Consider the following 27,066-nt stretch of genomic DNA (forward strand, 5'->3'; position numbering starts at 1 on the left):
GCCATAATTTTTTTTTTAAAAAAAATATTTGTGTAGATGGGGTGTAGCTATGTTGACCAGGCTGGCCTCGAACTTCTGGGCTCAAGCATTCCTTCCACCTTAGCCTTCCAAAGTGCTGGGATTACAGGCGTGAGTTACTGTTCCTAGCCTGGAAGTTGACTTTTTTAGAATAAATTTGGATTAACTAAGGAGCCTCTGGGTAACCATGGTAGAACCCTAGGTTTCTACAGAATTTGAAAAAAAGTTTTATATTCCATGTTTAAAAAGTGACAACCATTTACTTTCCTGAAATTGTACACCTGTTATACCCCCTTGTTCATGGGGGATACATTCTAAGACCCTCATTGGATCCCTGAAATTGTGGCCACTGCTGAACCCAGTTGCTATCAATTGGAAGACGTTTCTGTTTGTATTTTCTACCCACAAATTTAATGCCTCTCCATCTTAACTAAGCATTTATCATACACTGTGGCTGTAACTTTAGCAGTTTAAGGTGTAACAGCAAAACTAACATGAATGTTTTTTTCTTCCTCACAATTTCAGACATTGAGGATTCATTGTTACTATAGATCTTAGCAACCTTAGCATACAATTTTTTTCTCCTTGAGATCTTTCACTTTTTCACTTAAAGGAAGCACTTTACAGCTTCTCTTTGGCATACCGAAATTGCCAGCATTACTACTCTGCTTTGTGGCCATTATTAAGTAAAGAAAGGATTATTTGAACACAAGCAGAGATACTTCAACAGTCTGATAACCAAGATGGCTACTATGTGACTAATGGGCACTTAATATACACTAAGTGACTGGTGTATGCAGCATGGATACGCTGGACAAAGGGGATGATTCATATCCCAGATGGAACAGAGTGGGATGGCACAAGATTTCATCACACTAATAAGAACAACATAATAGTATTAAACTTATGAATTGTTTATTTCTGGAATTTTTCATTTGGTGTTTTTGGACCATGGTAGACTGTGAGTAACGGCAACTGTGGAAAGTACAGCTGTGGATGGGGGGAGTACTGTACTGTTATATTTCAGGCTTTCCCTCAAAAATGCATGCCAGTTTTTTTGAGATAAGGTCTCACTGTGTCGCCCAGGCTGGATTGCATTGGCATAATCGTACCTCACTGCAGCCTTGATCTCCTTGGCTCAAGTGATCCTCTTGCTTCAGCTTCCAAAGTAGCTGGGATTTTAGGCTGATGTCACCACACCTGGCTGATTTTTTTCTTTTTTTTCTTTTTGGAGATGGAGTCTCGCTTTGTCGCCAGGCCGGACTGTAGTGGCACGATCTTGGCTTATTGCAGTCTCTGCCTCCTGGGTTCAAGCAATTCTCCTGCCTCAGCTTCCCAAGTACCTGAGACTACAGGCGCGTGCCACTACACCCAGCTAATTTTTGTATTTTTAGAAGAGACGGGGTTTCACCATGGATGGTCTCGATCTCTTGACCTTGTGATCCGCCCACCTTGGCCTCCCAAAGTACTGGGATTACAGGCGTGAGCCACCATGCCTGGCTGATTTTTTCTTTTTTAAAGTGGAGATAAAATCTCGCCATGTTGTCCAGGCTGGTCTTGAACTCCTGTCCTCAAGTGATCCTCCTGCCTTAGCCTCCCAAAGTGCTGGGATTACAGTCCTGAGCCACTGCACCTGGCCCCAGTTTCCTTCTTGAAGAATTGCACGGGGTTTCTTAGGCCACTGTTCTACAGGAGATGCAAATCTGGGAGCACTAAACCTAGCTTTTTTTTTTTTTTTTTTTGAGATGGAGTCTCCCTCTGTCGCCCAGGCTGGAGTGCAGTGGCACGATCTCAGCTCACTGCAAGCTCCGCCTCCCGGGTTTACGCCATTCTCCTGCCTCAGCCTCCCGAGTAGCTGGGACTACAGGCGCCCGCCACCTCGCCCGGCTAGTTTTTTGTATTTTTTAGTAGAGACGGGGGTTTCACCGTGTTAGCCAGGATGGTCTCGATCTCCTGACCTTGTGATCCGCCCGTCTCGCTTTTTATATACTGATCACAGCAGAAGTCTGTAAGCAACAATGTAAATTCATTTCTGCTTTTGACCTTTTTTTTTGAGACGGAATCTTGCTCTGTTGCCTAGGCTGGAGTGCAGTGGCCCAATCTTGGCTCACTGCAGCGTCCACCTCCCCGGTTCAAGCGATTCTCCTGCCTCAGCCTCCAGCGTAGCTGGGATTACAGGTGCCTGCCATCATGCCTGGCTAATTTTTATTTATTTATTTATTTTTTGAGATGGAGTCTCACTGTGTCACCAGGCCGGAGTGCAGTGGCGCAATCTCGGCTCACTGCAACGTCTGCCACCCAGGTTCAAGCAATTCCCCTGCCTCAGCCTCCCAAGTAGCTGGGACCACAAGTGTGCACCACCATACCTGGCTCATTTTTTGTGTTTTAGTAGAGATGGGGTTTCACCATGTTGGCCAGGCTGGTCTCGAACTCCTGACCTCAGATGATCCACTTGCCTTGGCCTCCCAAAGTGCTGGGATTACAGGCGTGAGCCACTGCATCTAGCCTATGACCTTTGTGTGCAGAGGAACAGATGATAGATTAAGATGTTTGAAGTTAATTTAGATGTTTCAGCTGCTGGTGCCCCTGTGGATTCTGTATGTTTCAAGTATTGGAGGGATAATAAACATCTCCTAATAGAACCTGATAGATTAATAACTCCTATTCTAGCATGTGAGATAAGGGATACTGGACAGAGGGAAGGGACAGGCTAGAGATGAGATTGTATTGCTATGAAATGGAAGAGGCAGGATTTAACCAGAATGTAAAACTTGGAATTAACCTGTTTATGAGCTATTTCTCAAGAACTGACGAATCTGCCTGTATTATCTCTGTGTACTTTAGTAAAGTAATAAAAAGACACTTTGGCTGACCTAAGCAGAAAAGGGCAAGTTTATTATAAGGATATAAGATTGTCTTATGGAACTTGAGGACAAGGGTGTTCCTGAGCTATGGGATAATGTTAGAACAAGGGTTTGGATGTCCTGACAGGATTTTCTTTCATTTCTGTTTCAAGTGAAGCTGTCTATTTAATGGATGGTCATTGTCAATCAGGAATACTTACCAAAAGCAGCACATCAAGTCATCCTCTGAAAGTGAAAGAAAGCAGTGAGAGTTGAGGAGAGAAGAAAGTATTTACCTGTGAAAACACAAGAAAAATAATTTCAGGTTTTACTGGTGTCAAGTGTAATTGGGAGGAAAGAGAACTGAGGATAGTACCATTAGATTTATCTTGGCAGTGATTTATCCAACAGAGTAAAGAGGCATGTTTAAGAGCTGCTAGATTGCTGGTTTCCTCTCTGTTTAAAATCAGGAGACTGAGCAAGATTATCTCTAAGGTAAGTATCCAAAGCTGTAAGTTTTGCTACTTAGGCAGCATCAGCATCACCTAGTAGCTGGTTGAAAATGCATTATCTCAGGTAACACCTCAGACTGAACTGCGATCTGCATTTTCACATAATTTAGATATAGTTAAATAAATTTGGTACATCTAACAATGGATTATTAGGTAGGTGTTAACAAAAAGTTGTGGATGTATATGAATTGCTATAAGAAAATGTTAATGATTTCATGATTCCATTAAAAAACCACTTCTACATATAAAAAAAACTAAGAATATAAATCAAATTGAATTACAGATGATTTAATTTTCTTTCATTTTCTTTATTATTAATGTATTAGCTGAATTTTTTTATTATCTGAACTTTCACAGTGTGTATGTGTGTTTCAATTTTATCAAGAAAAAAATGTAAGACCTTTTCTCTTTGAAGTCATTTCAGATTTAACACCTAGCATAGTAGTTAAGAGAATGGACTCTGGTGTCAGCCAGTTTGACTCCCCATTTCCTGGCTTTTTGACATGCTTAGTAATTTGACTTTTGGAGCCTTTGTTCTCTCATCTGTATAATATAATAGTAATATAACCTACATTTTAAGAGTTTTGAGAATTTTTTTGTTTTGTTTTGTTTTGTTTTTGAGATGGAGTTCACTCTGTTCCCCGGGCTGGAGTGCCGTGGCGTGATCTCAGCTCACTGCAGCTTCCGCCTCCCCAGTTTGAGTGTTTCTCCTGCCTCAGCCTCCCAAGTAGCTGGGACTACAGGCACCCACCACCATGCCTGGCTAATTTTTGTATTTTTAGTAGAGATGGGATTTCGCCATGTTGGCCAGGCTGGTCTGGAACTGCTGACCTCGGGATCCTCCCACCTCAGCTCCCACAGTGCTGGGATTACAGGTGTGAGCCACCATACCCAGCCTGAGTTTTGAGAATTAAATGAGATTGCATGTCTAGTGCTTAGCACAGTGCCTGGACATAGTAAGTGCTCCATTAATGTTTTTATTTCTGTTATTCCATTTTTTTGAGATCTGGTCAAACATACTTACCTTCTTTTCCCACCCTCCCCCAAAATTCTTCCCCTGGCAAAAAAATAGCAAAAATAGCAATTTAAAAAAACAAACACAGCAAAATTAGTAGCTTAATAGCCTTGGGTAAGTAATAAATTGTTAAGAAATAGGATCAAGGTTTCCAAAATTCCCCACAATTAGAATAAACAAAAGAGATTTGGATAAAAGTGTATGGTATTAAACCTAGTGGTATTATTCTGTAGAGAATAGCTGTGGATTATGTGCATATTCATTTCTTTAACGCAGATATCTAATTGGTGTCTAATTTCTTTATGACAGGACACTTGTGTTAGCTTTAATAGAAGAGAAATGGAGGAGCCATAGAATATTAAGGATGAATTCGGGAAGGCCTGAGACCATGGAAAACTTGCCTGCTCTCTACACTATTTTCCAAGGAGAGGTATATTCTTTTGTGCTTTGAAAACTCACCATTTATGTTAAGAATAGATTGAGAGTGACAACTGGGTTTGATGTTCCTGTCCACTTAAGTCTGTCTCGAGTATTACAGCTTAAATGGGAAGGGCCAATGGAACACGTGGCAATCACATGTGCCTTCTCTAAGCTCCAGATATTTAAGTTTGTAGTTGACATCATCAGTGGAATACCAGCATGTCTAATTTATGTTTTAAAATTAATTTATTTTTTCACTGCTGTGGTTTGAATGTGTACCCTAAAAAGCATGTTTCGGAAACTTAATCTCCAGTGCATCAACTTTGGGAGGTAGGGCCTAGTAGGAGGTATTTAGGTCATGAGGGCTCCACCTCCTGAATGGATTAATGCCAATTATTGAAAGACGTGAGGCTGTGAGTTTGATCTCTTTCTCTCCTTTTTTTTTTTTTTTGAGATGGAGTCTTGCTCTGTCACCCAGGCTGGAGTGCAGTGGCCGGATGTCAGCTCACTGCAAGCTCCGCCTCCTGGGTTCACGCCATTCTCCTGCCTCAGCCTCCCGAGTAGCTGGGACTATAGGCGCCCGCCACCTTGCCCGGCTACTTTTTTGTATTTTTTAGTAGAGATGGGGTTTCACCGTGTTGGCCAGGGTGGTCTCAATCTCCTGACCTCGTGATCCACCCTTCTCGGCCTCCCAAAGTGCTGGGATTTCTTTCTCTCCTTACCCTCTTACCTTCCACCATAGGATGACACAACAAGAAGATTCTTGCCAGATGCTGGCACCTTGCTCTTGGACTTTCCAACCTTCAGAACTATGAGCCAAATAAATTTCAGTTCTTTATAAATTATCAAGTCTCTGGTATTCTGTTAAAGTAACACAGAACATACCAAGACACTCAATAAATTGTTTCTCTTCTAGACGTTTTCACTTCAACAAATAGAACCACTATCCTGCAGGTTCCCAGACTACACATATGGCCATCATCCTTGAGTTTTCTTCTTGATTTGATTTTGATTTTCCCTCCCACTCTAGTCTGTTTGCAAGTCCTAATTATATCTGTGGTCTGTGTACTTCTTTATCCCCTTGGCACCCTATTAGTTAAAACTCTCCGTCTTTTGCCTCATCTTTACTAGGATCCCTGCTTCATTGTAGCTCCTCTCCAATCTGTTCTTCACATTGCAGCTAGCATAAGATTTTTTTTTTTTTTTTAATTCTTTTTAAAAAATTGAGATGGGGCCGGGCACGGTGGCTCACGCCTGTAATCCCAGCGCTTTGGGAGGCCGAGGTGGGCGGATCACGAGGTCAGGAGATCAAGACCATCCTGGCTAACATAGTGAAACCCCGTCTCTACTAAATATACAAAAAAATTAGCCGGGCGAGGTGGCGGGCGCCTGTAGTCCCAGCTACTCGGGAGGCTGAGGCAGGAGAATGGCGTGAACCCGGGAGGCGGAGCTTGCCGTGAGCCGAGATTGCGCCCCTGCACTCCAGCCTGGGCGACACAGTGAGACTCTGTCTCAAAAAAGAAAAAATTGAGATGGGGTCTCACTATGTTGCCCAGGCTGGTCTCAAACTCCTGGGCTTAAGTGATACTCCCACTTCAGCCTCCCAAAGTCCTGGGGTTATACGCATGAGCCACTGTGCTTGGCCTAGAATAAGATTTTTAAAGTAGGTTGGACATTTTGCTTTCTCACAGCCCTTCAGAAGCTTCTCATTACAATTGAATACAGACATGGACCTGCCACAGCTTACCACTGCGTGCTCTCACAGTGTTGTTTGTGCTACCCTGCTCATAGTCAAGACACACTGGCCTCCTTAATAGCTTTGAACAGTCTGAGTTCTTGCTGTCTCTAGGATTTTTGCACATGCTGTTTTTTTTCTTTTTTTTTTTTTTTAGTCTGTGCTTCTATAACAAAATACCTGAGATTGGGTAATTTATAAAGAACAGAAATTTATTTCTCACGGTTCTGGAGGCTGGGAAATCTAAGATCAAGTTCTCAGCAGATTTGGTGTCTGATGAAGACTACTCTCTGTTTCCAAAATGGCATCTTTCTGCTGCATCCTCTGGAGGGAAGAAGTGCTGCGTCCTCACATGACGGAAGGGACAGAAGGAGTGAACTCACCCTTTTGAGCCCTTTTATGAGGCATTCATCCATTCATGAGGGCAGAGCCTAAAGGCCCCACCTCTTGATACCATTGAATTTGGGGATTAGGCTTCAAAGTGAATATTGGAGAAATAGCAAAGTTCATATTGAACTTTAGTCCCCAGCGTGAGGGTATTAAGAGGTGGTATTAAGAAGTATTAATCTCTTGGGAAGTGGTTAAGTCATGAAGGCTCTGCCCTTGTAAATGTCATTAATGCCCTTATAGAAGAGGCTACAGAGAGCTGCCTGGCCCCTCCATTCCTTCTACTGTGGGAAGACACAGCATTTATCACCTCCAAAGGACACAGGGATAAGGTGCCATCTTGGAAGCAGACAGTGAGCCCTTATCAAACACAGAATCTGCTGGCACCTTGATCTTGAACTTCCCAGCCTCCAGAACTGTGAGAAATAAATTTCTATGGTATTTTGTTATAGCAGCACAAACAGACTAAGACATTCTTCCTTTTAACTACCCACTTTTCCATCATCTTGTATTCATCCTTTAGGTCTCAGCCCTAATATTGTCTCCTCAGAAATTTTTTTACCCATCGTAAATAAATAGGTTCACACTGTATTTAATTATATACTTGTATAATGTCTATCTTCCTCACAAGACGCTAAGCTCCATGAGGGCAGAGTTCTGTCTGTTTTGTTGTATATCTCAATCTTAGGTGTCTGGGTAGAAAATACTAAGTGTTTGATACATCTTTGATGACTGAATGAATTATCAACCTTTGGTAGAGAAGGCATTATATTTGTTTCAAGAGCAGAGGCTTTGAAACCAGACAAAATCAGGATTCTAGTCCCAGCTCTTTTGCTTACTATGTGAGCCTTTAAGGTGTCACTTAATGTCTTTGAGCCTCAGTTTTCTTGTTTGTTAAATGGAGATTCCATTTATTCACAGTAATTCTCTTCCATAGAATTACTATGATGGTTAAATAAGCTATCATCTATAAAAATACAATGCCTGAGACATAGTAGGAATTAATTAATGTTGGCTCCCTCCTCTTGAAGTGAAAGTAAAGCCAAAAAATTGTTTTCAGTGTCTTATAAGAGCATGTAGTTTTTTTTTTTTTTTGAGAGGGAGTTTTGCTCTTGTTGCCCAGGTTGAAGTGCAATGGTGCAATCTTGGCTCACTGCAACTGCTCACTGCAGCCTCTGCCTCCCGGGTTCAAGCAGTTCTCCTGCCTCAGCCTCCTAAGTAGCTGGGATTACAGGCGCCCGCCACCATACCCAGCTAAATTTTGTACTTTTAGTAGAGATAGGGTTTCACCATGTTGGCCAGGCTAGTCTCCTGAGCTCAGGTGATCCACCCGCCTCGGCCTCCCAAAGTGCTGAGATTACAGATGTGAGCCACTGGGCCTCTTTTTTTTTTTTTTTTTTTTTTAAGACAAGGTCTCACTTTGTTGCCCAGACTGGACTGCAGTGGTGTGATTTGGCTCACTGCAACCTCCCCCTCCTGGGTTTTAAGTGATCCTCCCACTCAGCCCCCAAGGTAGCTGGGACTACAGGTACACACCACCACACCTGGCTAATTTTTCTGTAGAGACAAGGTCTCACTATGTTGTCCAGGCTGGTCTTGAACTCCTGAGCTCAAGCGATCTGCCCGCCTCAGCCTCCCAAAGTGCTGGGATCAGGCGTAAGCCATCACAACTGGCCTGAGCTGGTAGTATTTTAATGGTATCATTTGTGCTTGATATTCATACTTTGCATTCATACTTGCTTTGTATGGTTGACAGAAGTTTTACCTCCTAATAATGTGAGGTCTTGGAGGATAGACTTTGTAACTGTCAGTCAGTTATAGATAATTGTGGCTCTTGACTTCTGTTAAGTTGATCCCAATTTGTAATATAATAGTCAAGATACAAAGGATAATACCATTTTAACAAATAGCAAACAACTCTGCTCTTTAAAGCCTCTGTCATTTTTCTTTATGGCTCATGGTATCCCCAGAGGTTAGTAAGGTACCAGAGCTCAGAAGAAGAAAGTGTAGCACTGGAGGTGAAACTGATTTTTCTGATCATGAAGCCCTCACTCATCAGGTGCTGCACAGAAGAAGGGGAAGAACACTCTGCTCTCCACAGAATAACTAGGATTTCTAAAGTGGATCCTAACGTACAGCTCGCCCTTCCTCCTCCCCTCCCTCCCCTCCCCCCCTCCCTCCCTCCACTTCCTTCCCTCCCTCCCCTCCTCCTTCCTCCCTTTTCTTCCTTTCCTCTCCTCCCTCCCTTCCTTTTTGATAGAGTCTCTGTTGCCCAGGCTGGGTGCAGTGGCATGAGTGCAATCTTGGCTCACAAGCCTCCACCTCCCGGGGTTCCGTGATTCCTCCTGCCTCCAGCCTCCGGAGTAAGCAGGACTTTAGTCAATACCACGCCCAGCTAATTTTTTGTATTTTAGAGTTTTGCCATGTTGGCCAGGCTGATTTCAAACTCCTGACCTCAGGTGATCTGCCCACCTCAGCCTTCCAAAGTGCTGGGATTACAGGCGTGAGCCACTGTGCCTGGCCACCTACAGCTTTTTCTTATATGAGATGGAGCTTGAATTAGTGTAGGTTTTATATATTACTATCAAGGATGGATGGTCTTTAGGAATGTTCAGAGAGAACTTTATAGTTCTAACTTACTATTTCAGTAGCATATTTTGAAAAGGGATGGTTTAGAAGTGACTTGGAGTTAGGGAAAGAGAAATATGATAAATTGGAATGAAGAAACTTTTCAGAATATTCATCCAATGAACATTTAATGAGTATCCAGTATTTACAAAGAAGAGGAGTTACATTAAAATTGAAAAAAAAAAATGTGTAAGCCTAATCTATGCTAGCACTTTCACACATTCTGTGTTATTGAATCTCCCTAAAGAAATTGTTAACTCTGTTTGATAGATAAAGAGACTCTTCTCAGAAGTTAAGTAATCGTCCATTGATTAATAAATGGCAAAGCTAGGATTCTAAATCAGATCCTCTTTCCAAGTTTACTTTCTGCTAAACTGCAGCTGGGGTTGTCCAGTTTTACATAAATGTATGGAGGAACCAAAAAGACCCATAAGAGAATTCTTTTTTTTTTTTTTTTTTTTTTTTTTGAGATGGAGTCTCACTCAGTCGCCCAGGCTGGAGTGCAGTGGTGCGATCTCGGCTCACTGCAAGCTCTGCCTCCCGGGTTCACGCCATTCTCCTGCCTCAGCCTCCCAAGTAGCTGGGACTACAGGCACCCGCCGCCATGCCCAGCTAATTTTTTGCATTTTTTAGTAGAGACGGGGTTTCACCGTGTTAGCCAGGGTGGTCTCAATCTCCTGACCTCGTGATCCGCCCACCTCGGCCTCTCAAAGTGCTGGAATTACAGGCGCATGCCACCACATCTAGCTAATTTTTGTATTTTTAGTAGAGATGGGTTTTCACCATGTTGACCAGGCTGGTCTCGAACTCCTGACCTCAAGTGATCCATCTGCCTTGGCCTCCCAGAGTGCTGGGATTATAGGCATGAGGCACTGCACCCAACCAAGAGAATTCTTTTGACTGAATTGAGTTATAGGAGGAATATAGATAAATTTGGTGGTTCTACGGTCATTTGTTTGTACACTTCTGTTACAGCATTTATCCTAGTCTGTCTTGTATTATTATTACTTGTATGTGTCTCTCACCACTACTATATTGTGAGTTACTGAAGAACAGAGACCATGATTGTCTCATATGTCTTGGTAACTACTTCAAATTCATTTAAAATGACTGGGCATCCCTTTTTTAAAGTTGTCTTTATTTCACAGTACCTGACATGGTGTCTTGTACATAGTAGGTAGGTGCTTAAAGTGGAGCCCAAGCCTCATAGGACTAGTTGTCCTTGAAGAAGGTGGTGTTTCAGCCCATGTCCCAGCACTTCTCTTGGTGAACTCAGCAGGGATTTGGGACCTAGTAATTAAGTAGCTGAGAAGCCAATATTCATCCTCTCATTCTCTGAGAAGCATGTTGGTAGCAGAGTGCATTATATTAATACATGGTAGGGGGTACAAGCATAACAGTGAGACTTGGGATTTGGCTTAGACTTCCCATAGCCAAAGAAATGCTGAGGGGAGATTCATGTTGGTAGGGTCGAAATAGCATTGGACTACAAGTAAAAAAAAAAAAGTCTGTGTTGTACTTGGCTGTGCTACTATTTAACTTAGTGACTTTTGACAAGTAACTTATGCCTCTGAGCCTCAAATTCTTCATTTAGATTATGGTGATAACAAGTTTCAAGGCCGTTTGCCACCTATAATCTGAAGATGGGAAATTTATTTTACCCAAGCTCTGATGAGTTCAGTTGAGATAGTTATTGAATTTTTTCCCCTGAGCTATTTGACTAATTATTGTTGGGACACCAGGCAGACTGCATGATCATCTATGGCAGGTGTGACTGCACCCTAGGAGACACAGTGATGAAAACACCTGGCGCTAGAAATCTGAAACAATGCCTAAACAGTTGAGTGCATCCATTCTGGAGCATATTAACCTTTCCTTTTGGGAAAGGCCAAATTAAGGTCTGTTACATTACCTCTAAAGACCGTAATGTGACACTGGAGCTTCAGGATTGAAAAGTGAGATTGTCTTAATTTACAGCAACGAGGGGATTTTGGCTCTAACTTCCGGATTTATTTATTTATTTATTCACTTATTTATTTATTGACAGAGTCTTGCTCTATCACCCAGGCTGAAGTGCAGTAGCATGATCTTGGCTCACTGCAACCGTGACCTCCTGGGTTCAAACGATTCTTGTGCCTCAACTACCCAAGTAGCTGGGATTACAGGCATGTGCCACCATGCCCAGCTAAATTTTGTATTTTTAGTAGAGATGGGGTTTTGCCATGTTGGCCAGGCTGGTCTTGAACTCCTTGCATCAAGTGATCCACCTGCCTCAGCCTCTCACAGTGCTGGGATTATAGGTGTGAGCCACTGTGCCTGACCCAGATGCTACTTTTAAGTTTGTTGGATGATTATGTTCTTTAATAATGTTGTTACACAGTATGAGACTTTTCAGTCTGCTTTCTAGAACTGTGGAACAAAAACCAAAGTACCTTCGTTTGGTCCAGAAAGAAGGGATTTGCTTTTATTTCAATTAAAAATTGGGAGACTTATCTTTATTATGTGGCCCTCTCTTACAAAGAACAAATTGCTTTGTAAACTCAGGTAAGCACTTTGTATCTCTGATCTCTACGTTCCTCATTTGAAACATGGTAGAACTGGACCAGCTAATCTCTAAAGTCATTTCATTGGCTCTACCTTGCCTTGATTTTAAGTGTCTGTGTGATTGTACTGTTTCTTTGGGACTCTCTGGTTCTTAACCCAGCATAATATGTTCATCAGTGTAAAACATGAGTTTAGAACTTTTGGTTCGTAACCCATTCTTCATGTTGTGTCTTGGAGAGTTAATTCAAGTGCTCAGTCCCAATGTCTCCATTAAAAAATGAGAATGAAAGTTTTTATCTATTTCCATCCTAACATTGAAGTGGGTAATGATGATATTTGGTGAAGTATAAGGCACTGGACTAGGTAGTCAAGGGACCGAGGTTCTAGGTTCTATTCCTAACTTTTTTTTTTTTGAGATGAAGTATTGTTCTTCTTGCCCAGGCTGGAGTACAGTGGCGCCATCTTGGCTCACTACAACCTCTGCTTCCCAGGTTCAAGTGATTCTTCTGCCTCAGCCTCCCAAGTAGCTGGGATTACAGACACCCACCACCAGACACAGCTAATTTTTGTATTTTTTCAGTAGAGACGGGGTTTCACCATGTTGGCCAGGCTGGTCTCGAACCCCTGACCTCAGGTGATCCACCTGCCTCGCCCTTTCAAAGTGCTAGGATTACAGGCATGAGCCACCGTGCCTGGCCTCCCTAACTCTTATTGTGTGCCTTCCTACCAGTCACTAATCTTTTTGTGCTTCAGTGTCTTAGACTGTAAATTATTGAAAAGCTACACTTTGTTGAATGTCCATTATGTGCCATATACCTATGTCAGTCACTTTATGTACATCATTTGTTACCTGCAGCAGCAAAGTGAGAACAAATGGGAACTTAGGCCCTGAAAGGCAAGTCATGTGCAAGATCCCACAGGTGGGAAATGGCAGAGCTAGGATTAGAAGCCACATCTTTCACTCCAAAGCCTGTTCACTTTCTTTACCTATACTGTTATTTTTTCTTTTTTTTTTTAAATGCTTTTTTGGAGATGGGGTCTTGCTATGTTATCCAGGCTGGACTTAACTCCTGGGTTCAGGCCACCCTCCGGCCTCAACCTCTGGAGTAGCTGGGACTATAGGCACCTGGCATAGCACCCAGATACACCTATACTATTCCACTTCATTTGCAGCATAAGATCTACTGTATATGCTTTCTAGGATTGTTGCTAGGAACAGATTGGATATCGGATACCACATTGCTTTTGGCCATTAGAATTTTATAGTTAGAGAGAACCCGTGAGCAACTCTAGTGTATTTAAGATTCCGGATTCAAATCTCAGCTCTGCTACTTATTTAGCTTTGGACCTCCAATAAGTTACTTAGTCTCTTCATGCATCTTTTTGTCATCTATTGAATGGGAATAATAGTACCAACTCTGTACAGTGACATGAGGACTATGCAAAGCATTTTTAATATTATTTTGCATATAGTGAGTATTCAGTATATATTAGTAAATAGCAGTGTAGTTGGGATTGTTTTATTTACTCCCCTTGTTTTAGTTATGGTGAAGCTGAAACAGTGCTCAAGATGAAGCAGCTAATTAAAGCCACTGAAAAGAATAAAGTTTATATATGTAAGATTATATTGAATATTTTACAAATAAACATTTAGTGTTAAATTCAGTATATAGTGACAACATTACCCTCAATCCACAGGTGAGGGGATGGGGTAGGCTACAGAGGGAAGAGAGAGCTAGAGCTTGGGTTAATGATTTATCTGGCAAGGGTTCTGGGCCTTTCATCACGAACATTTATTGGTTGCCTGTTACATCGACCCGTCAAGCCTCTAACTTCTTCATCTTAGACAACTCTGCAGAAGACTGGGGGGACAACTCTTTCTCTCTGATTAGATCAGGTTCTGTCAGATGTGTATGTATTGACTTTTTATCTAGTTGTCTTGATGAAACCCAAGACTCAGACTTGGAGTTAAATGTAACAGATTGTATGCTGTGGTTTGATTTGAAGTTCAGGTATGAGGGGAAGAATGCCCTGCGTGATCCATCCCAAATTTATTAAAGTTCTCTGTATTGGGTTTGGAGGCCTCAGTCCTAGCTAATATAAAGCATAACTTTATTACCTGGTTTTTTGCTTTTTGTTCCTTTTGTTCATGAAACTCCTTTGATAATATCAATATGTTCCCTTTGTTCATGAAACTCCGTTGTTGATTTTACTGGGTATAGGATTTGGGTATTCCTCAGTATCATCACACCATGTGACAACACTCTAATCTCACCAGTGTTTTTAATGTGTACACACATACCTGTCAGTCTAAATTTCAAAAAAACCCAGAAAGAATGTTTGACAGAGCATCATTTTTAGGCAGTTTTGTAGCATACAGAGGCAGTCAATATGAAGTACAAATTTGGGGAGATTAGGTTAAATGCTACAAAAGAAAGATTCTTATTTATGTGACATTGATTTTTTCCCCCATCTTTATAGGTTGCTATGGTGACAGACTATGGGGCCTTTATCAAAATCCCAGGCTGTCGGAAGCAAGGTAGGAGCCTATAACTTGAAATTCAGCCCTCTGATTCTACTCTCTGCTAACACCCCACCACCTCCTAATTATAGGCTGTACATTTTTCAGACAGTAGTTTTTCATTCATTTGTTTTCTTTTTAATATAGATAGGAATACAAGATGACAGTTCATTTTTAGCGGGCAGAAGAATGGTGGTCTCTGACTCAGGAGGAAGGCTGGGGTATAGCTAATTGGGTTTACTTCTGAAACCAGCTCCTCTTTAGACTTCACCTGTGACCCTAGGCAAATCACTTCTTTTTCTTTTTTTTTTTTTTTTTTTTTTTGAGACGGAGTCTCGCTCTGTCGCCCAGGCTGGAGTGCAGTGGCCGGATCTTAGCTCACTGCAAGCTCCGCCTCCTGGGTTTATGCCGTTCTCCTGCCTCAGTCTCCCTAGTAGCTGGGACTACAGGTGCCCGTCACCTCGCCCGGCTAGTTTTTTGTATTTTTTAGTAGAGACGGGGTTTCACCGGGTTAGCCAGGATGGTCTCGATCTCCTGACCTCGTGATCCACCCGTCTCGGCCTTCCAAAGTGCTGGGATTACAGGCTTGAGCCACCGTGCCCGGCCCACTTGACTTCTTTAGACACAGGATTTGCGGGAGGGCAAGCTACCTCTGTCTGAGGCTGACAGTGTGAGTTTTCTAGTAGATAGCGCATGAAATGAGAATAGTATTGTAAGTGATACAAGCATATATATATATATAATGTTTTAAGTTTTTTTCATAAAGAGGCATCTGTTGAACATTTTTTGAGAATCCTGTTATAAGTCTATAATCTTATTTATTTACCAAAACTATGGTAAGCATAAAAGGCAGGTTCCACAGACTGGTTGTCTGCCTAGAGTGGGCTAGGTAGTGGCATAGCCAAGACTAGAACCCAATCCTTCTGATTCCTAGCCCCTGGATCTTTCTACTATATCACACTGCTGGTGGATCCAAAGATTCTACTTGCTAACTTCTTATGCTAAAATAAGTTAAGATTTAATTAAAGATTTTAATTTTTTAAAAAAAGCCATTAAGAGTACTAGAAGAAAATCTAGAAGAATATTTCACTACATAAAAATTAAAAACTTAATTGCAAAAATCATTGTAAGCAGAGTTAAGTTGGGAAAAAGAATTTGTAGTACATATGATAAAGAACTAATACAAAGGGGGTATTAGGAAAAGGTGCCAAGGATATGAAAAAACAACTCGCAGGAGAAAAGAATATTACTTGGTACTATAGTAAAAGATACTCATTCTCAGTATGATTAAAAAGTAACTTAGACTAGTAGATTCATATAATGCGATATTACTCAACAATACAAAGGAATGAGAATAAAATATTCATACATGCAACAACCTGCATTGATCTCCAGAAATTATACTGAGTGAAAAAAGCTACTTTCAAAAGGTTATACACTTTATGATTCCATTTATATAGCATTCTTATGTTTTACTTGAGATATGATTCACATACCACACATTTCACCTGCTTAAAGTGTACAATTCAGTGGTTTTTTGGTATATTCAGAGTTTTGTGACCATCACCATGATCTACTTTGAGAACATTGTTGTCACCATAAAAAGAAACCCTGTACCCATTAGCCATCACTCCAGATTCTCTGTATGCCTCCAGCTTTAGGCAACCATTATTCTATTTTATCTCTGTATATTTGCTTATTTTGTACATTTCTTATAAATGGAATAATGCAGTATATAGTCTTTCATGACTGACTGACTTAGCGTGTTTTCAAGGTTCATCTGTTTTATAATAGGTACTTCATTCTTTTTTATTGCCATTACAAATTAATTTGTTGCAATTCCATCAGTTGATGGATATTTGGGTTGTTTCCACTTCTTTAGTATTATGAATAATGTTTCTATAAATATTTGTGTACAACTTTTTGTGTGGATATTTGCTTTCATTGGATATATTCCTAGGAGTAGAAATACTGGGTCATATGGTAACTCTGTGTTCAACTTTTTGAGAAACTGCCAAACTGTTTTTCCAAAGTGACCATGCCATTTTACATTCCTACCAGCAATGTATGAGAGTTCTACTTTCTTTACATCTTTGTTAACACTTGTTATTATCTTTTTGGATATGGCCATCCTAATGGATGTGCAAGGACATCTCATTGTGGTTTGAATTTCCCTAATGGCTAATGATGTTAAGTCTCTTTTCTTCGGTTTATTGGCCATTTGCATATCTTTTCTGGGAAAATGTCTATTCAAATCTGATACATTTTGACTGTGTCCCCACCCGAATCTCATCTTGAATTGTAGTTCCCGTAATCCTCATGTGTTGTGGGAGGGACCAGGTGGAGAGAATTGAATCATGGGGGTGGTTTGCCCCATCCTGTTCTCATCATAGTGACATAAGATCTGATGGTTTTATAAGGGAAACCCCTTATAAAACCATCATTCGCTGGGCACTTATTCTCCTTCCTGCTGCCCTGTGAAGAAGGACGTGTTTGCTTCCCCTTTCCCCGTGGTCGTTAAGTTTCTTGAGACTTTCCTAGCCATGCGGAACTGTGAGTCAGTTAAATCTCTTTCCTTGATAAATTACCCAGTCTCATATGTCTTTATTAGCAGTGTAAGAACAGACTAATACAAAATCCTTTTCTCTTTTTGAGACAGAGTCTCTCTCTATTGCCCAGGCTAGAGTGTAATGGTGCAGTCTTGGCTCACTGCAACCTCTGCCTCCTGAGTTCAAGTGATTTTCATGCCTCAGCTTCTTGAGTAGCTGGGATTACAAGCATGTGCCACCACTCCCCGCTACATTTTAGTAGAGACAGGGTTTTGCCATGTTGGCCAGACTGGTCTTGAACTCCTGTCCTCCAGTGATCTGCTCTCCTCAGCCTCCCAGAGTGCTGGGATTAAAGGTGTGAGCCACCACACCTGCCTGGTTATTTTTGTTTTTATTGTTGAGTTAGGTGTTTCTCATATATTCTGGATACTAGTACCATATCAAATATATGATTTGCAAAGATTTTTATGTAACATACTTGAAATGACAAAATTATCTAAGTGGAGAACAAATTATTTAATGGTTGACAAGGATTAAGGAGGGGAAGGAAATAGCAATAGGAAGGATCCTTGTGGTGAGGGACCTGTTCTGTATCTTAACTGTGGCAGTGTATACATGAATCTGCACATGTGGTAAAATTACGTGGAACTAAGTACATACACATACACAAACACAAATGAGTACAGGTAAAACTGGGGAAATCTGAACAAGAGCCAGTCGATTTTATCTGAGATGTGTTTTCCTACACCAACCAATTCTCCGGTTCTCTGATTCTCTAACATCAACTGGATGTCCAACAATTCAATTCAATTCTGACACTAATTACCTGGGAGTTAGTGTCAGATTCCACATGGTTAAGGCCTCAGTCCCACATGACTGTCCTCACTTCAGATGCCAACCCCAATATTGGATCCTCAGATTACCTACACTTTTGTCTCACTTGGCTACAATTTTGGGGATTCCCAGTACTTCGCCGCGAAGTTGGTAATTTGCTAGAGTGACTCACAGAACTAAAAAAAAGCTATAGGTACTATTAGTTTATTTTAAAGGATAAAAATGAATAGTCAGATGAGGAAGTACACAGGGTGAGACCCAAAGCGTTCCGAGTACAAAGCTTTTGTCCCCATGGAGTTGGGGTGTGTCACCCTCTTGGCACAGGGATGTATTCACCAACTCTCCAAACTCCATTGCTTAGGGGTTTATATGGAGGATCTGTTACATAGACATGGTTGATTAAATTATTGGCCTTCAGTGATAGAGCTCAGTCTCCAGCCCCTCTCCCCTTCCCAGAAGTCAGAGGGTAGGGCTGAAATTTCTTTTTTTCTTTTGAGAGGGAATCTAGCTCTGTTGCCCAGGCTGGAATGCAGTGGTGCGATACCAGCTCACCACAATGTCTGCCTCCTGGGTTCCAGCGTTTCTCCTGCCTCAGCCTCCCAAGTAGCTGGGATAACCCTATCTAATCACATCCTTGATTTCTCTGTTTCTGAAGCTATCTAGGGACCCACCAGTAGTCACCTCATTAAGGGACTTAATGAATAACAAAAGACACTTCTATCACTCAGAGTAGTCCAAGGGTTTTAGGAACTCTGCCAGGAACTAGGGACAAAGATCGTATATGTATTTCTTATACCACAGTATCAATGCCAGCATCTTGGTTGTGATAGTGTACTATAGTTTTCCAAAATGTCACCATTAGAGAAAACTGGATAAAGTGTACATAAAACCTCTGTATTCTTTTTTTTTTGAGATGGAGTCTTGCTCTGTTGCCCAGGCTGGAGTGGGCAGTGGCACAATCTCGGCTCACTGCAAGCTCCGCCTCCCAGGTTCACGCCATTCTCCTGCCTCAGCCTCCCTAGTAACTGGAACTACAGGCATCTACCACCACGCCCGGCTAATTTTTTGTATTTTTAGTAGAGACGGGGTTTCACCATGTTAGCCAAGATGGTCTCAATCTTCTGACCTCGTGATCCACCTGCCTCGGCCTCCCAAAGTCAGCTGGGATTACATGCCTGAGCCACTGCACCCGGCCTCACCTCTGTATTATTTCTTTTGAGTGTAGATGAATGTACAATTATCTCAAAAAATTTTTTTTCACATAGGGCAGCAAAGTTATCAAATGTTTTTAAAAAATGATTTAAAACACTCCTGAAATCTTTGAGATTAACAAATATTTTAAAAGATTGCTGTTAATACCCAGTGTTAGACATGGACACTTTTACTCACTATCAGGAGCATAATTTCACAGACTTTGGCAATGCCTATTAACATTTTTTTTTTTTTTTTTTTTGAGACAAAGTCTCGCTCTGTGGCCCAGGCTGGAGTGCAGTGGCGCGATCTCGGCTCACTGCAAGCTCCACCTCCCGGGTTCACGCCATTCTCCTGCCTCAGCCTCCTGAGTAGCTGGGACTACAGGCGCCCGCTACCTCGCCCGGCTAGTTTTTTGTATTTTTTTTAGTAGAGATGAGGTTTCACCATGTTAGCCAGGATGCTCTCAATCTCCTGACCTCGTGATCCGCCCGTCTTGGCCTCCCAAAGTGCTGGGATTACAGGCTTGAGCCACCGCGCCCGGCCGCCTATTAACATTTTTAGTGTGCTTATTACCCTTTAATCCAGAAATTCTTTAGAGAATTTAGTGTGAGTGGAGAATTACATAAATTATGTGCATCTGTTTTGTAGACTATGCAGATGATTAAAAGAATGACTATATTTCTAAGACACCCTTACGCCTCATCTTACCAGAAAGATGCAATGGGGCCGGGCGCGGTGGCTCAAGCCTGTAATCCCAGCACTTTGGGAGGCCGAGACGGGCGGATCATGAGGTCAGGAGATCGAGACCATCCTGGCTAATACGGTGAAACCCCATCTCTACTAAAAAATACAAAAAACTAGCCGGGCGAGGTAGTGGGCGCCTGTAGTCCCAGCTACTCGGGAGGCTGAGGCAGGAGAATGGCGTAAACCTGGGAGGCGGAGCTTGCAGTGAGCTGAGATCTGGCCACTGCACTCCAGCCTGGGAGACCTAGCGAGACTCCGTCTCAAAAAAAAAAAAAAAAATGCAATGGAAGGTTTTCACACAATTCCATCACACTGCTACCTGACTGATAACAGTTGTAAAACATCGTTGATTATAAGAAGCACTCCAATTTAGTGCCTCTTAGAATCAATGAAACAGAATAGATGTCAGTTTACTGACATGAGCCGGGAGTGGTGGCATGCACCTGTAATCCCAGCTACTTGGGAGGCTGAAGCAGTAAGATCACTTGAGGCCAAGAGTTCAAGGCCAGACTGGGCAACATAGCAAGACCCCATTGATGGCAATGGAGGCCTGTCTAGAGCAGCTGCTTCAAAAATGCCAGCCATAGTGGGGACCGTGCAGCCGGGGCTGCATGTTCCATGGAGCTGGCAGGAGCCACGAACAGCGGGATCCCTGCCCCCTTATGAGTTAGTGGGGTGGGAGCCCACCCTCATGGGTGCATCTGCAATCACTCAGCCCTAGCTGCAGACCCAGGCATCCCTGCGCTCTTGGAGGTCCGGGAAGACCCCTTTCCCCCACAGGCTCAGAAGTGCCTGCTCCCACTGCCTGGCCTCTTCAGTTCCTGACTCCTGCTCTGATTTTGGAGCAAAGTTGAAGCCTAGCGTGGGCACTATTGCAGCCTGGCTGGGTTTGCACGCCTTGGGGTAGTGCTGACGTGCCAGCTTCCTACCACCTCGACCCCCTCCAGACTTTGGGTGCCAGTGAGCACCAGAGGGAGGCCAAAGGGGTGCTGAGGGTGACTCATCATGGGCCTGCAGGTGCCCCTGGCAGACAGGCTCCTGGGTGGAAAGGGGCAGGTCTCTTTCGGTGAAGCCCCACCTTCAAGCCAGGGATGGCCTGAAGCATAGGGGCCAGGCTCTCAGTTCCAGGTGGAGTCTGTGGCCCAGAGTGAGAACTTAAGGTGCTTTTTCTGGGCCTGCCCAGGGAGCCCATGGACCAGTCAGCATACACTTCTGAAGACTGTAAAAACCCTGGACTTAGCCAGACTTGGGCAGACACTGGGAGGAACTGCCTGTGGAAATGGGTTACCCACAATGGGTCTCCTTTCTGTCGAGGGCTGCAGATGTTGGGATGACCTGCCTGCAGATAAGAGCTGCCCATTCTGGGTCTCCTCTCTGCTGAGAGCTGCACTCAACAGGTTGACCTGCCTGTGGAAAGGAGCTACCTACTTTGGGTCTCCTGAGAGCTGTACCATCACTTAATAAAGCAACTCTTTGCCTTGCTCACCCTCCAGTTGTCTGCGTACCTCATTCTTCCTGGATGCAAGACAAGAACTTGGGACTCGCTGAATGGTGGGACTGAAAGAGCTATAAGAGACCCAAGGGCTCCCTGAACCAGAGCTGTGACACCCTCTTTGGGGCTTTGCGGTTCCTGGCATCTCCACACTTCTGGGCACCACCATGTTCCCCATAGTCCACAGTGGAAGCCGCTTGTAGTATGCCTGGTCCAGCCACAGCCTCACATGGAGCTGGTGCCTGTGCCAGCATCTGGAGCTGCCTGCCCAGCCACAGCAGCCAGCGTGCCTGGCTGTGCGCAGTGGCTGGACCCCGTGCTCACTCACTTATGCACCCCTTGCCACTCCGAGCCTGGCTCGCCCTTGGCAGGAGTGGGATCTGGGACAGTAGCATGAACAGAGCGCAGCCCGCTAGACCAAGTGGATGGAACAGGCCTAGTGGCCCCAAGCAAAACTGAGTACAGCCTGCCAGGCCAAGTGGGCCGAACGAGCCCGGCAGGCCCAAGCAAAACTCGGGCAAAGGTGCTGCTGGCCACAGCAGCTTCTGGCTGGAAAAATGACACCTGAAGAATCTTGTGACACCATCTTTACAAAAAAGTTAGCTGGGTGTGGCGGCAGGAGGATCACTTGGGCCCAGAAGTTAGAGGCTGCGGTGAGTTATGATTGTGCCACTGCACCCTAGCCCTGGGTAACAGAGTGAGACCCTGTCCCTTTAAAAAAAAAAAAAAAATTACTGACATGGAACGAAGTCCAAGATAATAAAATTTGAAAACATGTTCCAGAAGACTTTGTGTAGCATCTCCCTTCCCTACCCTTTTAAAGCAAGTGTACTTTATATATCTTTTTTTCTTTATATATTTTAAATTATTGCCTATGTTTAGAAGAAAGGCAGGAGGAATATTTAACAGATTAACACTGGTCACCTCTGGGGAGCTGGTTTTGCTAAGGAAGGGATGTACATGGAAGAAGGACTTTGAGTTTTGGAATTTTTTTTTTTTAAAGTGTTTTCTATTAAAATCCAAGAGGTGATCTTTGGATAATAAATCATTGCCTCTAACCTTGTAGACTACTCTTCTGCAAATTGCATCTTTGCTTTAGAAATGGTTTACCAGCAGTTTTCAAGCTGGCAGTCAGCAGTCTGTAATTAAGTTTCTCATTTTATGTTGGTTTGGATTGAATGACATCGAACTCTTCCTCACCCAATAGGACATTCACCTCTTTCTGTCTGAGCACAGGTTTTCTTGTTAATATACTTACCATAGCTGCCAGTGCCTGAAAGTCCCATTCTAACTTGGGCGTATGTGACACTTTGGGGACTGTGTGGAATTAAAGGCCTGTGACCTTCCAGCAGTCAATCTTTAACTCACTTTATCCATACCCTGTCAGGTGATGCCTCTGATTGTGACTGACAGCTTACAAGTGAATCTGTCAGTCTGACAGCTGGGCTGAGACAAGCCTCAGAGGGAAAGCTCAGGGAGCCAAACAATTAGGTGGAAACTGTGAGTTTTAATCCTGAGATCTATAGGTTTATTGTATAACTGAGCAATTGACTTCCTTACAGTGTATCTTAGTTTCTCTGCCCATAAAGAGGGAAGATCATTAAGTCTCAGCCTGAAAGGACTGAGTTAGAAAATAACTCTGGTCTGATCAGATCTTAACATCTTTGGCTCAGGTAGGTAGATTCTAATTTGAGCTAGTTTCCCAGATGTCCTGTTCTCAGAATACTTCAGCCACCACTGAGTTGAAGAGCCCTTCCTAATATTCAAACCTAAGCTAGATTTTCTTTCCCCTCTCATTCCAAGATAACTTTCTGTGATGATGAAAATATTCTTTATGTTCTCTGATTTGTTTTCTGACACCAACCAACTCCCCAATTCTCTGGACACCAACTGGGTATCCAACGACTCAGTTCAATTCTGACATTATTTATCTGGAGCTTGTGTTAGATCTCTCAAATTAAAGGGACTCAGTCCCACAAAATTGCCCCTCTTCAGATGCCAGCTGCAAGTTCTGGGCCACTTGTACTTCTGACCAATCAGCTGTAAACAGGGGTTCCATGACCACCTCCTTAGGTTTGAGACTTTGCCAGAATGGCTTACAGAAGTCAGGAAAACACTTTACAGTAGTCCCCCTTCATCTGTGCCTTTACTTTCCACGGTTTCAGTTACCCTAGGTCAACTGAGGTTTGAAAATATTGAAGAGAGAATTCTAGAAACAATTCATAAGCTTTAAGTTGCAGTTGCAGTGTGATGAAATCTTGCGCTGTCCTGCCCCATTCCATCTGGTACATGAATCGTCCCTTTGTTCATCCACACTGTGTTATGCTACCCGCCCATTAGTCACTTAGTAGCTTTCTCAGTGATCAGATCGACTGTCTGCTATTGCAATGCTTGTGTTCCAGGTAACCCTTATTTTACTTAATGGCCCCAAAGTGTAATAGTGACGCTGGCAATTTTGATATGCCTGAGAGAAGCCATAAAGTGCTTCCTTTAATTCAGAAGGTAAAAGTTCTCAATAAGGAAAAAACAGGGACCCCTAGGGGAAACTGAGGGAAGGGGGAGTACAACAGTTGAAAAATTTAACTTTGAGTACTATGCTCAGTACTTCTGTAACGTGATGATTCATATCCCAAACCTCAGCATCATGTAGTATACACAGATAACAAACTTGAACATGCACCCCTGGAATCTAAAATTAAGGAAAGAAAACGTAATCCTATCCTGTGGTTGCTAAGATCTATCCTAAGAATGAATCTTCTATGTGTGAAATTGTGAAGAAGGAAAAATTCATACTAGTTTTGCTGTCGAATTTCTAATTGCAGAAGTTACAGCAACAGTGTGTGATAACTGTTATTACATTATGCTGTTATTATTATTGTTAATCTATTTCTGTGCTTAATTTATAAATTAAACTTCACAGCCAGGCATAGTGGCTTACACATGTAATTTCAGCACTTTGGGAGGCAAGGTGGGCAGATCGCTTGAGCTCAGGAGTTTGAGACCAGCCTGGGTAACATGGTGAAACCCCATCTCTACAAAAATACAAAAATTTACTGGTCATGGTGGTGTGTGCCTATAGTCCAGGCGACTTGAGGGGGTAGGATTGTTTGAGCCTGGGAGGCAGAGGTTACAGTGAGCCGAGATCATGCCACTGCACTCCAGCATGGGTGACAGAACAAACCCTGTCTCAAGAAAAAGAAAAAAAAAATTAAACTTTATCTTAGTTGTGTATGTACAGGAAAACCATAGTATATATAGGATTCGATACTATTCTTTGCCAGTTTATTATAAAGGATACAACTTAGGAACAGCCAAATAATTGGAGAGATACATAGGGCAGGGTATGGCTGGAGTGGAGTGGGGTCAGGTAAGGTGTGGTGGGGAGCTTTCATGCTCTCTTGTATGCCACCCTCCCAGCACTAGGATGTGTTTACCAACCCAGAAACTACAAATCTCATGTATGGGAGTTTTTATAGAACTCAGTCTCTAGCTCCCAACCCTCCTCTTCCTAGAAGTAAAACATTGTTGGGTGGGACTGAAAATTCCAGTCCTCTAAGCCAGCGTGGTGGTGAGCACCTATAGTTCCAGCTACTCGGGAGACTGAGACGGGGAAGTTGAGCCCTCCAGGAGTTTGGGTCTAGCCTGGGCAACATAGCAAGATCCTGTCTCAAAACAGAAAAAGAAAGTTCCAGCCTTCTAATCACTTGGTCTTTCTGGTGACTAGTCCATCCTGAGGCTATCTAGGGATCCCACTCTGTCACCTCATTAACGTAAACGCAGGTGTAATCCAAGGGGCTTATTATGAATAACAGAATACACTCCTATCACTTAGTAAATCCCAGGAGTTTTAGAAGTTTTTTGCCAGGAAGGGGGACAAATGTATTTTTGTATTATACTACATCTGTGCTGATAAATGACTTTTTCATTTTATTTATTTCAACTAATTGAAGTTGAAAGTTAAAACAGCTACATGACTAGTGACTATCTTATTAGGCAGTGCAACCCTATACAATTATAAAGTTCTTTTTTTTTTCTACTGTCTTCTACCCTCCAGCACTAAACTGTGAAATTTTGAGAATAGAAATTTTTCAACATTATACTTTCAGAGTTTCTTGCTTATGATAGACGTTCAAATATATTTAGCAGTGGATTCAGTTTAGCAAATAATTGTTGAGTTCTATTTTCTGATTAGCTTTTTTGGTGGGAACACAGAGGTAAGAGAAACATAATCCCTTGCTGCCCTCAGATTGCTTACAGTCTAGTGATGTAAATGAATTAGAGTGGCGTGTAATAAAAATGAGTGTTGTTGCACTTAGTCCATGGAATTGTGGAATGGTTAGGCTGTTTGGATGAGTCAGGGCATAGTATAATACCTGAGGTATAGTGGGTGGGTGTTCAGTAAATCTCACTGAATGAATGAATTAATGAATTATAGCCTCAGCTCTACCATTAACTGGCTTCTTGGCAAGTCGCCTAGTCTTTGAGTCTTAATTTCCTTATCTCTGAAATGGGAATGATGTGCATATTTTAGGGTCTTGAGTTTTTCGACTGGGAGAACCTTGTTTCATTAACCCTTGGATATATTTTTGCCTATAATATAGTAAGCGTTTAGTAAATGTTTTAGTGACTCCTTAATCCCAACAAGATAAAGGATGTTAAAACACTTTCACTAATGTGCTTATATTATTGTCATATACCATTGATTGGGAGATGAATTGACTTGAAAAATGTGGAGAGGGAATTAAGATTCCCCAAAGGTAACAATGACCTTTTGTTTTGACATTGTTCAGGCTGTAGCTGTCCTCTAATGATTTGAGATTTTCACTTCTTTCCTTTATTGCCAGTGGGAGTTGTGAAAGAAATTAATGTTGAACCTAACGCAGTTGGGGCAGCGGTTTTAAGGGGACTATAATGGGCTCTCTCTGTTACTCTCATATGGTGATTGAGGAGCTAGCCCTTTCCAAGTTGTCAGGTTTGGGTTTTTTTCTGTTTTTACCAGTAGGCATTCAGATGGGACTCATTGTCTTTAAGTGTCATGTTGGGTTTATTGAACTTGATAATGGACTTGATATGCCTCTTGGGCATTTATTTATGGCTTGATGTGAGAAATCCAAGCACAGATTGCTCTGAAGAGCTCCCTTTGGTGTGGCGTGGCAAGCAAAGCATTTTTGTTTGTTTCTGTTTGATTTTGGAGCATATGCTGGAATAGAATTAGATGTGCTTTCCTCTATTTGTAGGTAAGTTCATCTTTCTCCTTTTTTTTTTAATTGAAAGGATAATACAGATTAATAATAAAGAAAAAATGGGGAAAATATTGGTATGATGTAGGAGACCTGATAAACTCATATTTGAATTGCACTTCTGTTATCAGCCTTGTGATCCTGGATAATTTATATGATTTCTAGACTATTTTTTCCTATGAACCTTTGTCAAAGAGGATTAAATGAATGGATAGATGTAGTATATATAGTGAGGTACTCAGCACAAAGGGAAGGGGCCTCGAATATTTTATATGGTGTCCTCTACCACATACACATCATCTGACTTTTGGTGGTGTGTCCATGTTAACAATGAAGTCTCTCCCAAGAATTCAGACTGCTTTCTGAGAATAAATCTAGTCATGAATCCCC

General features: G+C 42.3%; 1 protein-coding gene across 6 annotated transcripts in view; it reads left to right on the top strand.

Moving 5' to 3' along the window:
• Positions 1 to 27,066, top strand: part of ZCCHC17 (zinc finger CCHC-type containing 17) — an 81,006-nt gene that overhangs the window by 6,798 nt on the left and 47,142 nt on the right. For 3 of the 6 annotated variants that reach the window (XM_009203494.4, XM_003891474.3, XM_009203488.1), the window contains exons 2-3: positions 4,698 to 4,818; positions 14,584 to 14,641. In XM_009203494.4, coding sequence (XP_009201758.1) covers positions 4,753 to 4,818; positions 14,584 to 14,641 — 124 coding nt within the window. In that variant the 5' untranslated portion in view covers positions 4,698 to 4,752. Of the gene's footprint in view, positions 1 to 3,034; positions 3,357 to 4,697; positions 4,819 to 14,583; positions 14,642 to 27,066 lie in introns of those variants that run through there. The other 3 variants (XM_009203492.3, XM_009203512.1, XM_009203498.2) reach the window with 3 other exon arrangements.

This window comes from Papio anubis, chromosome 1, assembly GCF_008728515.1.
Source record: "Papio anubis isolate 15944 chromosome 1, Panubis1.0, whole genome shotgun sequence".
Taxonomy (NCBI): Eukaryota; Metazoa; Chordata; class Mammalia; order Primates; family Cercopithecidae; genus Papio; species Papio anubis.